General features: G+C 37.5%; 2 protein-coding genes across 3 annotated transcripts in view; one reads left to right on the top strand and one right to left on the bottom strand.

Moving 5' to 3' along the window:
- LOC125242227 (glutamate receptor ionotropic, delta-1-like) overlaps window positions 1-14,422 on the bottom strand; it is a 36,088-nt gene that overhangs the window by 8,241 nt on the left and 13,425 nt on the right. The window contains exons 2-7 of one of the 2 annotated variants that reach the window (XM_048150964.1): window positions 2,194-2,351; window positions 1,591-1,773; window positions 1,218-1,319; window positions 989-1,104; window positions 595-762; window positions 105-331 (exon numbers count right to left, since the gene is read on the bottom strand). In XM_048150964.1, coding sequence (XP_048006921.1) covers window positions 105-331; window positions 595-762; window positions 989-1,104; window positions 1,218-1,319; window positions 1,591-1,773; window positions 2,194-2,351 — 954 coding nt within the window. Of the gene's footprint in view, window positions 1-104; window positions 332-594; window positions 763-988; window positions 1,105-1,217; window positions 1,320-1,590; window positions 1,774-2,189; window positions 2,352-14,422 lie in introns of those variants that run through there. The other variant, XM_048150972.1, reaches the window with a different exon arrangement.
- LOC125242253 (solute carrier family 52, riboflavin transporter, member 3) overlaps window positions 6,456-14,422 on the top strand; it is a 29,835-nt gene continuing 21,868 nt past the window's right edge. Inside the window, exon 1 of the mRNA XM_048151037.1 lies at window positions 6,456-6,529. The gene's annotated coding sequence lies outside the window, so the exon portion shown is untranslated. The remainder of the gene's footprint in view (window positions 6,530-14,422) is intronic.

Below are 14,422 nucleotides of genomic sequence, written 5' to 3'. Positions count from 1 at the left end.
TTTGGAGCAACCATCACACCACACACATACCACATACCATCGGATGTCGTAAGTGTTGTATGTCGGCAAAAAGACATTTTAATTTAATAATATAAATAACCTACCTTGCTGGCACACAGTGCCAACGCTAAAAATGACCGATTCTCCAAACGAGAGCCGCTCCATGGCCTCGTCCACAGCTCGCAGCTGCTGCCGGCGGGCGATCAGCGCCAGCAGCACTGCGGCCAGTGCTAGCACCAACCCCGTGGCCAGCCAAACGCCGCGGCTGAACGGCAGGAGGAACACGTTGGACACTGACGACATGGCCGGCTGCCGGAATATGAACGCTCCCCTGCGGTTGTAATCAGCGTAAAGGTGCTATGCACGTATTTTCATGAATGATAGCAACAGTATTAATGATAAGTTTTACTTAATAATAAACAGTCAGTCAAACTAATTCCACTAGCAAGATCACCCTTATTTGAGCCGCAGAAAAAACTTGGCCCTCAGGTAAAAAGATTTAGAGACTTCTGGTTACAATAGGTAGTGTCATCAGACATATACCTAGTATTCGCAATGGATGGATCCTTATATTAGAGAACGAATGACAATGACCTGAGCTCGAAAGTCTCGGAAAAGAAATGCATAACTTGTATACGATCATCACGCATGAACAGAGAGGTGATGCCGACTTCGATCTCGTTCCTCTGTATCTGCCCCGCCAAGCCGTCGAATGATCCGTTGCGATTCTCACCGTACCACTCCACTTGCTTCAGGTTATACCTGCACATGACAATACATTAGGCAATACAGTAGGACGACTTTACTTTGGAAAACATCTGCTTAAAGTCATGAAAGTGATTAACTCTTCGAGAAGCTTACGAGTATAACAACCTGAATTAAGTACAGATCCTTTTTTGTTGGCGGTTACCAACTTATACATAGTCCCCACAGGCGGGAGGTAGCTGGGACTCACACCTCTCAGCCCTTTTAAAATTGCAACACTAACCTGAAATGCAAGTCCTCTGCGAGAAGCATCATGAGCGGATACGTGACCTTCGGGACGATATCGATGTGCCGTGTCGTCAGGTCATTCCAGCCTTTAAAGTACTGGGGAAGCGATATCTGTAACCAAACCAATAAGACTTAGGTATGTACTAGGTACTAAAAATACCATGCTAAAAACCTAAGCATCTTTCGTGTTAGATAATACCTATCTAATTAGAGAAGTAACTTACAATGACAGAGCCGCTTATATAAATATTGTTGAGGTGTCTCCTTCTGGTTGGCGCGGCGGGAAGGACCGCTCGAGCTGCATCATCACCCAGAGGCGTTGCAATCTGCCAGCAGTAGGAATAAAAAATTTTTGTATTGTAAATGGTTTTGTGTACCTATACATATTGGTGCGCGCCCACGGGCGACAAAGTTGCTCGGCGACTTACGTATTTGTATGAAAAGTTGCGTCGCTTCGTGTGCGCACTTTCATACTAGCCCATAGACCGATGATGTGAGCGACAAAAAAGTCGCTGCTAAAAGTTGCCTGTGTGCGGCTCTCTAAAACGTATATTAACTTTAGGCATTTCTTTTATTGCTTGGACACCTTGCACCTACCAGAGGCTGGTCATGCTTGATTCGGTAAACATCCAGAAGTTGATTGCTGGCCGCCCACGCCACGTCAGCGTCTGCCAGCATTAGCGTCATGCCCAGTGTGGCCTCCATCACCGTTGCGTTGAACGGAGCATCGAACAGAAGCAGCCAGGAGTGACGAAGGTTGAAGGCGCGGGTTGCGGATGCCTGTGCATAAATACATAAGATATGATGGGTCGTAGATGAAGAACTTAATTCCTATAATTGCTAGATGGCAGCCGGTTGCAATAATTTTACTTCTACCTGTGGCGGATATCCAGTCTTGGCCACCTTAGGCCGTAAGCTAAATCTAGCCACAATTAAACTAAATCGACAATGAATAACTATGGAATTTTATCAAAATTCTATCAACTCTAATATTTAGCCGCTACGATGAAATAACATAAATGTCTTATAATAATTACATCCTGTATGATTAATATTACTTAGAAATCTGCCTCGAATAGGTATCTGGTAGTATATAGTTATAAGGCCTTCGCATACTCGTACCTACATAGGGCCAGCCACTGGTTTTATCGTAGAACACCCATAAAAATGAGGGCACACCAGATGCGAATACATACAAACCTTGTCCAAGACGAGTTGTGTGCCGGGGCAGGTCAAGTCCAGCAGCATTCCCTCGCGGTGTATTCCATAGGGCTCCAACGCCGGCAGCCGCTGCCAGTCGGCGATGTTTATCCGCATGCCATGACGCTCCGCTTCGTGCCATAGCACCGACAATTCGTCTATAAAAGTAAGTTATACAAATTGAGATTTTTCGCCTTGGGCCTTTCGTCAGGAAGTATTTGAATTTTTTTATTAAAGGAAAAAATGGAAAAATTTACGCTTCCGGCGGGACTTGAACCCGCACCATTTTTGCAATCCGTGCAATGCTCTTACCAATTGAGCTACGGAAGCCACGCCGGACTTCGCAAATCTTTCCATGCCTTTCCTTTTGTACACACGTCTTGGGGTGACGTCTAGCGCCATCTACCGACAGACTATTACATCTTGTAACGGCACTGGAGTCTCAAGTTATATTGAGAATTCACCAGTAACAATGTGCTAACCCATACTAAATTAATTTTTCGCTTAATAAAACGTAGACGTTTCTGCTTAGTAAAAATTAATTTAGTATTTGAATTGATCATATTGTCATACGAAGTGTTGGTATGACCAATATGAACATAATGCATACATAGCATTATCATTTTTTTTTTTTCATTTTAACGGTTTCAAGGTTGTGTGACTTGTGTGGGACTCAAGCTCCTGTACCTGTAGTAGAAATGCTGAATTAGTTTGCTAAGTCACAGCAACCTCAGAATTTCTGCCAAATCAACAATTTCCATAACACAAAAGAAAGAACAGAAGCATCTACCTATAAGTAACTGTCGATAGATATACAGGTGCGAACCTTCTCAATGCTTTACAAGAATGTTGAAGAGAACATCCGGACTATAATATGACGATACGAAAGCATTTATCCCAACTATCCCAAATCCCAAGGTAAAGCGGAGACCTCCGCTAATGCTCAGTCAATCAATGAGGCATATTGTATAGATATATGTGACAAAAGAGGAGACCTGGTTTCCAGCAGAGAAAAGCGGTGAGCATCGTCAGCCGCTTCGCCGCAAAATACGTCACCGCGAAAATTGCCAGCTCCATGCCAGCCTAGGACTAACGTCAGCTTGGTTTCTAACGATGTAAAAAGTAAATTCTCATGACATGACACAAATATCCGTAGATCGAACATCGCGATTATGCGCCTGATGTGTTTGTAAAGCAATTTTATGCCTCGTTACACGATGCTTAACTGTATTTAATAGGCGCGTGATTTACTTGTACAATAGTAGGCTACTTGACCCTTTTTTTAAGTCTATCTTATATGAATAAGTACTGTCCAATTAACCGAAATAAAATATTATCATAATTATTTTATTATGACTTAAAAACAGCGAAAAACATTTTTAAAGTATACTTTTACCAAAGACATATATAACTCCGTATAGACAGATAAAGCCTAAGAAAAAAACGTACCTCAGTCAGTACTATGTATACATCGCTGACATCGTTTTCGGTGGCTAAAATAACTAAAAAATTACACACATTTTCAATCGAAAATACGTAGTCATCATAAGGTAATGGCGCCTATTAACGTGGTATTTAAGCAGATTTCAAAAGATACCAAAAAATTAAGGGTATCAAAGCTCATTAACGACCACAAATATTTTTTTTATGGAAGAGTATTTATTGAACTATTAGTTTTAAAGAGTTTTAGGATCATTTTAGTTTATTATATGTCATAAAATTATTATTGAAGCCAACATACCTAAATTTTCTATTACCGTGGTAATGAACAGGTTGCAGTTCTATTAACGCGAATTGAGATTTCATTACCGAGGGTATGAATGACAGTGTTTTTCTGCCATCGGTAAATAGAAACCCATCTCAAAATTCGGAGCTTAATACCGACGGTTGAATATACAAATTATGACAAATACATATACCTATACTATCCTCCTTTATGAATACCCACAGAAGTCTCAGTTTCACCTAAGAAATCTGTACTTACGGTACACTAAATGTCATATTTTGATACAAGACTAATATGTCGCTCGGTAATAGATACTTCTATAGGAACCCATTACCGACCCAAACAAATATTGCATGGATCGGTAATAGATTCTAATATATTCTATTACCGAGGGTTATCTGATCGTACCATCGGTAATAGGCATAAATTGGAGTATTATAAAATCTAATTCCGACCCATAAAAACAAAGTCATACAGATGTATTTTCATTACAAATCAAAATAAAATATTGCAACCTTATATTAAAACCAAGCTTACATAACTGGTAAGTAAGCATCAGACTTTATGTCAATGTTTAAAAAATTGACAAATTAACGGTTTTCATAGAAACTACGAAATCAGTCATGAAGTTTTTGCTAAAAATTAAGGTTTTGTTGAATAATTTTCATACCGCGTAAATAGTTCTTTGATAGCGTGAATAGATCAAGATTGAAACAACTGTAAGACATTATATAACTGATCACATATACTTAAAATAAAGCAAAAATAACTAATATCACTACTTTAACTATTACCGTGGTATACCACAGTAATAGAATCTACTCACGAAATGGCGCCTTTCACCGCTGTCTTTTAATTTCCACTTTAAACACATTTCCAGGCTAAACAATACGTAAAAAGTACTCAGAAGTCATGTAGAAAACTATAAATAATAATTTGAAATGCATAACTTTCACCTGTTTGCCATAATTATTACGTAAACTACTAAATGAGATTGGAGTTCACTTAGGTTTAGCGTCACACGTCAGTATGACACAACCTCTTCTCGCGGCCCCGTGGCAAAAACTGTCAAATAGCGAGCGTCTTCTTTCATTCACACTCTCTATCGCCTATATGTGCGTTAGTCAACTAAACAGGCTTCCTTTGTGTGAGTAACTTTTTTTAAGAAATTGGTCGGTTTGCCTATAAAATGCGTATTTGCAAATGCGGCGGTAATGGACGTCGATTTCGATACCCGCGTTGATAGCCGCCGTTACCTTACGCTTTTAATACCCAACATCTATAAATATTGTCATTTTATGTCAAATACTACAGAAGACAATCATTTATTGTGCCAAATTCGATATGAGTTTAGTAGCCTATTACCTATAATAAGAAGTAAGTCAAGTAAGTAATCATTTTTAGGGTCCGTACCGTACCTTACCTATTATAATATGATTCCCATAGTCGTCAGTTGACCCTTTTGGTTCATAAATGTCTGTTTCTATAGCATGTGTAGATGCTGTGATACATGGTGATAGCCCAAAGATAATTAGACAGCCTACGATGAAGAATACTAAAATGGAACGGATAGGTATATAGTAACTAACAGTACACTGTATAGGATATCATTTATATAATTAAGTTTAAGGAGGTGATCATTTTTGATACAGACACACACACAAAACATTAAACATTTTTTCCCCTCACTAGCTCGGAAACACGTGTTTTGTCCTTTAATACCAGCGGGTAAAAACGCATTTTATCCACTAGAGGGTAAAGTAATTTGACCTTGAATAAAATCAAATTAACTGCTTTAAAATTTATAAAAGTAGGTGAATCTAGTAATAAAGATGATTTACCTCCTGTGGAACTACTGGAAGCAGTTATAAACGCATTTTTTGCGTTGTAGTTTCCTCGCTATAGTGAGGGGAAAAGTTGTGTGTTACACTCGGGTGCAAATGTATTTTACTTCTCGTGTATTAAAAAACTCGCAAGTTCAGGATTCTATTCTCGAACCACTCGCTTCGCTCGTGGTTCAACTATAGAATCCTTTCACTTGCTCGTTTTTCAATTCCACACTCGTCGTTAAAATACAACTTTGCCCCCTTGTATAACAAATAACTATTAAAACATTAGGATACAAAATCTACTCGCACCGTGTGTGACATTACCGCGGTGTTTACCCACGCGTTAGTGTTTTTGAGACAATAAAATTAAGTGGGTAATGTCTATTCTATGTTAAACGTGCCAAAAAGGTACAAAAAGAACCCTTATCTTAAGGTTCATAAACCCATCATATCGACAAAATATTGACGGTTATAAAAAATTCAACCTGTATGTACCGAAGTATATGCAGGTAGGCAATGTTGTGAAAATGCAGAGCGAGAGACCTAAGACCTAATCATGTATCTCGACTATCAAATTTAATCGCTCTCTTATCATTCGTAAGTCGCAACTGTTATGTAATTGTAATGTAAACGTTGCAAAACTTTAGTTGCTTTATATTTTTGTACTTTGCCGGTTGTTTTTGTTTCTTTATGGAATGTGAAGTGCAAAACTGCTATTTTTGTAGACTCATACTTCCTACAAGTAAATAAATAATCCTTCCACACCCCATAAACTCAATAGGTAAGTCCCATTCTGTTTAAAACCTACCTAAACCTGTGCAGCCTAGTTCCATTAAGTTTTGGCATCCCATTGGACAGCCTTTGTACCTACAGGAAAGACTCGGAACGGAGGCTCTGTTGCTCTGTCCCTTCTGTCTGCGGAGCCTTCGGAGCACTGTGGAGCCATTGGTTAATAAATAAATAATAAATAAATATTATAGGACATTCTTACACATATTGACTGAGGCCCACGGTAACAAGCTCAAGAAGGCTTGTGTTGTGGGTAGGTACTCAGACAACTATACAACGTGTTACACCAACCACTGAAAACCTCAGACACCCCAACAGATTTTTATTATTTAGAGTTAGTCTAGCGAATTTATTCTTAAATCGGCCTATTATTTCCAAAGATATTGCTGTTTCTTTTATTTTCGTAAGTCTAGTTGATTAGTAACTCTAGCTACGTTCGTTGATTACGTATGCGTGCCGTGTTAGTGTATCATCGTGGTCCAAACAGATTACTGGCAATTCGTAATCCTTATTGCAAAGGCATAAGGCTTTAGGTATCCTATCAATTATCAGTCATAGAAATAGAAATAGAAATATATTTATTGCAAGAACATAGTTTTGTTACAGTCAGTGTGGTGGTACATTTAAGGAGGTCCTTATGTTCTACCCTATGATAGGCATGCAATATAAAGCTAACATGCAAAAACAGTTCTATTAAAAACCTAAATAATTTAAAAGTATATCACAATGATAAAGTCTATAGTAAGGGAATTTTGAAATACAATACGATTTTAGAATTATTGAATTAATTTAGCAGTCAACAAATAATTTAAATTTATTTTTACATTAATGGAAATAACGAAGATTGAAAAAGAAAAAAAAAGGAACAATAATAGAAAAAATACACATGTGCGTCAAAATATTCAGGGTGCTCTCTCACAAATAAGGATGCCTGTAATATATACATACAAACTGGGTTTAGAACAAAAGTCGATAAGGCGATAGTTTGTTACAAATTGTAAGAAAAACAGCCCTTATTGCAGGCAATATTTCAGGAAATACGTTAGTGACATTGGCAACTGACATTCGCTTTGTAGTAACAGCCAACAGGGACTGACCTGTCGTATTTTTGCCATGGTAAATTGAACCTTATCACTGAGCCAGAAGAGCGAACTTTTAAAAATTCAATCTTTAATAAAAAGAACAGCCAGTATTAAAACATTACCACAGAATATATAATAGTACAATATGCATCTGTTCAGGCACCTTACGGGGGCACGAAATTGTGACAAAATACACCCAGTACCTGGTAAATCGGCTCTTTTTCAAAAAAAAGTTTCTTTTCAATGGCGCCGAAAATATATAATTGTTTGCCGAAATCGCTGAGGTTGACGGATAACGAAGTTGTCTTTAAGAAAAACCTGATTGAGTTTTTAAATGAGCACTGTTTCTACTCAGTAACAGATTTCCTTAACTTTAATAACTGCAACGGTTAACACATGTTTGCTTACTGTTGTGACCATAGACAATCGGATTTTTAAATTTGACTCCCCTATTTAATTTTTTTTTTCATGTTTCTGTTTTTTTTTCCAATTCAAATTTTGATTTACCTATATTGTTTTTGTGTTAGTTTTATTTTGACATTGAATGTATAACCGTTCCGTTCTGCCTAGCTTTGTAACCATTAATACCTTTAATGTGAACCTACCCTATTTTTTGACATGATTTAAAATTTATTGTTTTGCAATTTCCGAAGGTAGGTTAGTTACATGTTGACATTTTATAACTTCAATTTTTAATCTGTTTAAGTATCTTTTGCATGCCTGTTGGTCGAATACACTGACGCTTCCCTAGTTTTAAGACCTATTATGTATTTACGTGTATTCTTGCAAAATAAAAAGTTTGAAGTTTGGAGTTTGAAGGCCCACTGCTTTGATGTTCACGAAATGCCGCCTTTTAAATGCCTACAAAATTCTAACAAAGAAACGAGCCGCACCCGCATGGTCCAAGAGCTGGCAGGATTTTGGAGTAGGTCCTTGAGGCAACCTAGAAAGGTGCTCAGATGCTTCTCTGATCATAGCCAACATCAGGTCTGCAAGTCTGGCAGCTGGGGAGCGGGGCTTTATCGAGCTATGAATTTTTAAAGATTTTATTTTTTGAGGCCCAAAAAAGGTGTTTGAGGCAACCTGGAATTATTAAAAAGTGAAAATAGAGTTCCTCAGAAGTCGCATAGTATTTATGCCAGATCATTTGGCCGGGTCCTTCACCGTGCCAGAACGGTACAAAGTGGTAAAAAAAAAAATTCCAAAAAAGGTTCTTGAGGCAGTCTGTCATTTTTACCAGTGAAAGATGAGGGTCTAAATAGCCATGGAAAAATAATGCCATGACATGAGGTGGGGTCCGTACCCTGCCATTCGATCTTGAAAGTCAATTTTTTAGTTTTTCGTAAATAACTCGTAAACGGTGGCCCACAGCAAAAAAATATGTTAAACAGAAAATATCTACATAAAATTTCCTACAAGAAAGGTTATGTACGTTTTTTCGATAGGATCAATATATAAATGGATAATTTAGTAAGAAAGTTTTTTTTAATCGATTACATGCTCCGTTTTTCGTCAATACCTCGTAAACGGTGGCCCACAGCAAAAAATTATGTTTAACAGAAAATATCTACATAAAATTTCCTATAAGAAAGGTTATATAACTTTTTTCGCTAGGATCAATTTTTTAGTTGGAAAGTATTTTTAAATAGATATTTGGGCCGTTTTTTGTTGATAACTCAAAAACGGTGGCTCACAGCCAAAAATAATGTTAGACAGAATTAATCTACATAATATTTCCTACAAGAAAGGTTCTATATGTTTTTTCGCTAGAATCAATATTTTAGTTGGAAAGTATTTTTAAATACATTTCATGGGCAGTTTTTTGTTAATAACTCGAATTCGGTGGCTCACAGCCAAAAATAATGTTAAACAGAATTAATCTACATAATATTTCCCACAAGAAAGGTTCTATAACATTTTTCGCTAGAATCAATATTTTAGTTGGAAAGTATTTTTAAATAGATTACATGGGCCGTGTTTTGTTAATAACTCGAAATCGGTGGCTCACAGCCAAAACTAATGTTACACAAAATTAATCTACATAATATTTCCTACAAGAAGGGTTCTATAACATTTTTCGCTAGAATCAATATTTTAGTTGGAAATTATTTTTAAATAGATTTCATGGGCCGTTTTTTGTTAATAACTCGAAATCGGTGGCTCACAGCCAAAACTAATGTTACACAGAATTAATCTTCATAATATTTCCTACAAGAAAGGTTCTATAATATTTTCGCTAGGATCAATATTTTAGTTGGGAAGTATTTTTAAATAGATTTCATGGGCCGTTTTTTGTAAATACCTCGTAAACGGTGGCCTACAGCTAAATAAAATGTTCACGAGAAAAAATCTACATAAGATTTCCTACAAGAAAGGTTCTATACGTTTTTTCGCTAGAATCAATATTTTAGTTGGAAAGTATTTTTAAATGGGCCGCTTTTTGTTGATAACTCAAAAACGGTGGCTCACAGCAAAAATAATGGTATACAGAATTAATCGTCATAATATTTCCTACAAGAAAGGTTCTATAAGATTTTTCGCTAGGATCAATATTTTAGTTGGAAAATATTTTTAAATAGATTTCATGGGCCGTTTTCTGTAAATACCTCGTAAACGGTGGCCCACAGCTAAATAAAATGTTCACGAGAATAAAATCTACATAAAATTTCCTATAAGAAAGGTTCTATACGTTTTTTCGCTAGGATCAATATTTTAGTTGGAAAGTATTTTGAAATAGATTACATGGGCCGCTTTTTGTTAATAACATCAAAAACGGTGTCCCATTACCAGAAATAATATGAAACAGAAATAATCTATATAATATTTGCTACAAGAAACGTTATGTATGATTTTTCGTTAGGATCAATATTTTAGTAGGACAGTATTTTAAATAGATTACACGAGCCGTTTTTTGCAAATAACTCGAAAACGGTGGTCCACAGCTAAATCAATCTTCAACGGGAATAACAAACATAAAATTTGCTACAATAAAAGTTTTGTACGTTTTTTCGCTAGGATCTATTGATCCTAAAATTGATAATGATAACGTTAAAAAATATTATTATATTTAAATAGATTTATTTATTTATTTACACAAAGAAAATTACACAGTATGACAGTATACAAAACTAAAGCACCGTGAATTTTAAATAAACATTACAACAAGTAACACAAAATTAAATATTAAATAAACAGCAAAATCAAAACATTACATACCATAACATAACTAATAAATAACAGATGAAGGCCTAGCATCCAATCCCACACAAAACCTCATGCATTCGTCACGTATAAACGCCCATCTGCTCGCAAGAATATCAACATTAGGTGCCACGTCTAAAAACTCATTCACTATTTGCAGTGCACGAACTAGCGGTTACTTGTGGCAAAACACGGTTCGAGCGGCCGGCACCGCCAGTAGGGGTTATATGCTTTTCGTGAATGTAGGCATCACGAAAAGCATATTTCGTCACAGAGGGAACAAATAGACGGACCAGCTGGGATACTCAAACCGGGCAATCTGACTCCCCCTTCAAAATACCACATGCAACAGACATCAGCACGACATTACGCCTAACTTCTAACGAGAAGAAACCCAACGTCCCCAAAAGGAATTTTGTTGGGTACAAGAATCGGTAATACCCGTACATTTTTTTATAAAAGAAACGCAAAAATGTTTTTAGGACCTTTTCGAGCAGCAGGATGTAGGGCGCTTCATGGGGATTCCAAACGGCTGAGGCTGTCTCAAGCTTACTTCTCATGAGGGCAGTATAAAGAAGCTTTATGTCCCTGGGATTGTCAAATTCTTTGGCGTTGCGGACAACAAACCCAAGCCTGCGGTAACAGTCTGCAGCAAGCATTGTCATGTGCTCATGAAAGTTAAGGTGGGAATCTAAAACAACCCCCAAGTCCCGTATCAATGTGACACGGGCGATGGGTTTCCACCCCAGGAGATACTGCCTACACAGGGGACTACGCGCTTTACAAAAAGTAATAACCGCACAGTTGTCAACATTGAACTGAAGTTTCAGGAGTTTGTTTACAAGACTCAATTCATAAACCCGATCAATATCACTTTGTAAAGATTGTAAGTCAGAATCTTCCTGGACCCTGTAAATTAGTTTCAGGTCGTCAGCATAGAGTAGGCATTGCGCATGCTTAGGCACCAAGGCCAGATCATTGACCATAACACCAAAGAGCAGAGGACCCAGAATAGAGCCCTGACTGACCCCGGAACGGGTGGGGTAGGCACTCGACACAAAGCATTCGTGCTGCACATATTGCCGTCTATCACGTAGATAACTAGCAAAAAGGCAAAACAGTTTAGGCGAGAAACCAATGCTGCATAATTTGCTTAAGAGTACGTCGTTATCTACGCGATCAAAGGCTTTTTTTAAATCAAAGTACAGCACGTCCACCTGCATCCCTCTATCTAAGTAGCGGAATCAACCAAGGTTAAGAGGCCTTATTCCTAAAGAAGAGCGTTTTTTTGCAAAATGTAACATTTTTCATTCAAAACTATAAAGAAACTATACTTAAGTGATTATTAAAAAACTGATAATGTTCCTAAAAGAACATATCTTAAGCTAGTTAATCATAATATAATATTTTAAAATATGTCTTTTTATACTTAAAACAAATCAGTTTTTTCGGTAGACGTTTTCAAATTTCGTAGTGGGATCACCCGTTTAGAATCGTGATTGTGCTGTTAAATATGTTATTTGGGGTAATAAATGATCACAATCCTATTTGTTATATCCAGCACGGGAAGCATGGTCGCGCGATAGACGATAAAATATCAGGCCGTCCGGATATCGCACTTACAAATAGTGCGATAGGGACGGCCTGCTATTTTATCGTCTATCGCGCGACCATGCTCCCCGTGCTGTACGAGGTAATCATAGTAAATAACCTTCCGTATCTTCCCCATTTTTTCGATAAAAAGAGGTTTATATTATGTATTTTTCCTGGGATTCCTGCATTTATTGTAACTCTTAAATAATATTATCCTAAACTAGAACTTCTTGTTGACATATAAGAAAAAAATTATACATATAGGACATACCTTTCTGTCGACAGACTTGCTTTCGTAAGTAGCTAGTTCCGACAAATGCTGTATACTGCGACTTAACAAATCTTGATCCCGTGGGTGGCAAACAGGCATACGGTCTTATATATAGCTGCAACCCCACTGATTTCTAACCTCTCCCTATATCTGGAGAACGGCTAAACCGATTTCGACGGTCGAAGTGTCTTTGTATAGAGGGAGCGGGGAGACGTGTGGGAAAAATATGGAATCTGGTCTGCGACTCTTGGGTCAAAAAATGTTGGACGGCCTGGCTAAACGGGGGAGATATTGGGGGGTGCTCGACCAAATGTCATAGAGGACCCTGGGCAGTTTTTGAGGCCGCCATTTTTTTTTCAAAATGGCCGACTTGTTTTTTGTCGATTTTTCAAGTTTATCCTAGAGTGCTCAAATTTTGGTCATAGAATCTCTCTAGGGTCTAGATTAGAATGATATAAAAAAAATTTGAAAAATGCTACAAATGGGAAAAAAAATTCCACTTTTTTTGTATGGCAACTTTTAAACCGTAAGAGATAGCCGGGGGTGCTCGATCAAATGTCATACAGGAGCCCGAGTAGAAAAAAGTTGCATCAAAAAAATTTTCGCGAGCCCGAAGGGCGAGCTTCAGGGTGGGAGGCCGAAGGCCGACCCCGCGGAGGGCCGCAGGAACGGAGCTCACCTTTAGGCTCCCACCCGGGCCAAATCAAAGTAATTTCACTGCGGGCATAAAGTGCTCCCATACAATTTCCTTAGAAAAGTGTCTTAAACAAGCGTAACCGGCGGGCCGAAGGCCCAACGGTGGAGCTTCGGAGCCGAGCGAAGGCCGAAGGCCGAGCTCCGCGTAGGGCCTAAGGCCCGGAGCGTCCCTGATGGACTCGCCGGCGGTCCGGGAAGTTGGAAAAATACTTTCCAACTAAAATATTGATCCTAGCGAAAAATATTAAAGAACCTTTCTTGTAGGAAATATTATGAAGATTAATTCTGTGAAACATTAGTTTTGGCTGTGAGCCACCGATTTCGAGTTATTAACAAAAAACGGCCTATGAAATCTATTCAAAAATACTTTCCAACTAAAATATTGATTCTAGCGAAAAATGTTATAGAACCTTTCTTGTAGGAAATATTATTTAGATTAATTCTGTATAACATTATTTTTGGCTGTGAGCCACAGATTTCGAGTTATTAACAAAAAACTGCCCATGAAATCTATTTAAAAATACTTTCCAACTAAAATATTGATCCTAGCGAAAAATCTTATAGAACCTTTCTTGTAGAAAATATTATGTAGATTAATTCTGTCTAACATTATTTTTGGCTGTGAGCCACCGTTTTTGAGTTATCAACAAAAAACGGCCCAAATATCTATTTAAAAATACTTTCCAACTAAAAAATTGATCCTAGCGAAAAAAGTTATATAACCTTTCTTATAGGAAATTTTATGTAAATATTTTCTGTTAAACATAATTTTTTGCTGTGGGCCACCGTTTACGAGGTATTGACGAAAAACGGAGCATGTAATCGATTAAAAAAAACTTTCTTACTAAATTATCCATTTATATATTGATCCTATCGAAAAAACGTACATAACCTTTCTTGTAGGAAATTTTATGTAGATATTTTCTGTTTAACATATTTTTTTGCTGTGGGCCACCGTTTACGAGTTATTTACGAAAAACTAAAAAATTGACTTTCAAGATCGAATGGCAGGGTACGGACCCCACCTCATGTCATGGCATTA

Source organism: Leguminivora glycinivorella, chromosome 1, assembly GCF_023078275.1.
Source record: "Leguminivora glycinivorella isolate SPB_JAAS2020 chromosome 1, LegGlyc_1.1, whole genome shotgun sequence".
Lineage (NCBI taxonomy): Eukaryota > Metazoa > Arthropoda > Insecta > Lepidoptera > Tortricidae > Leguminivora > Leguminivora glycinivorella.
Note: the sequence above shows the minus strand (reverse complement) of the source record. Positions and strands in the feature narration are given on the sequence as shown.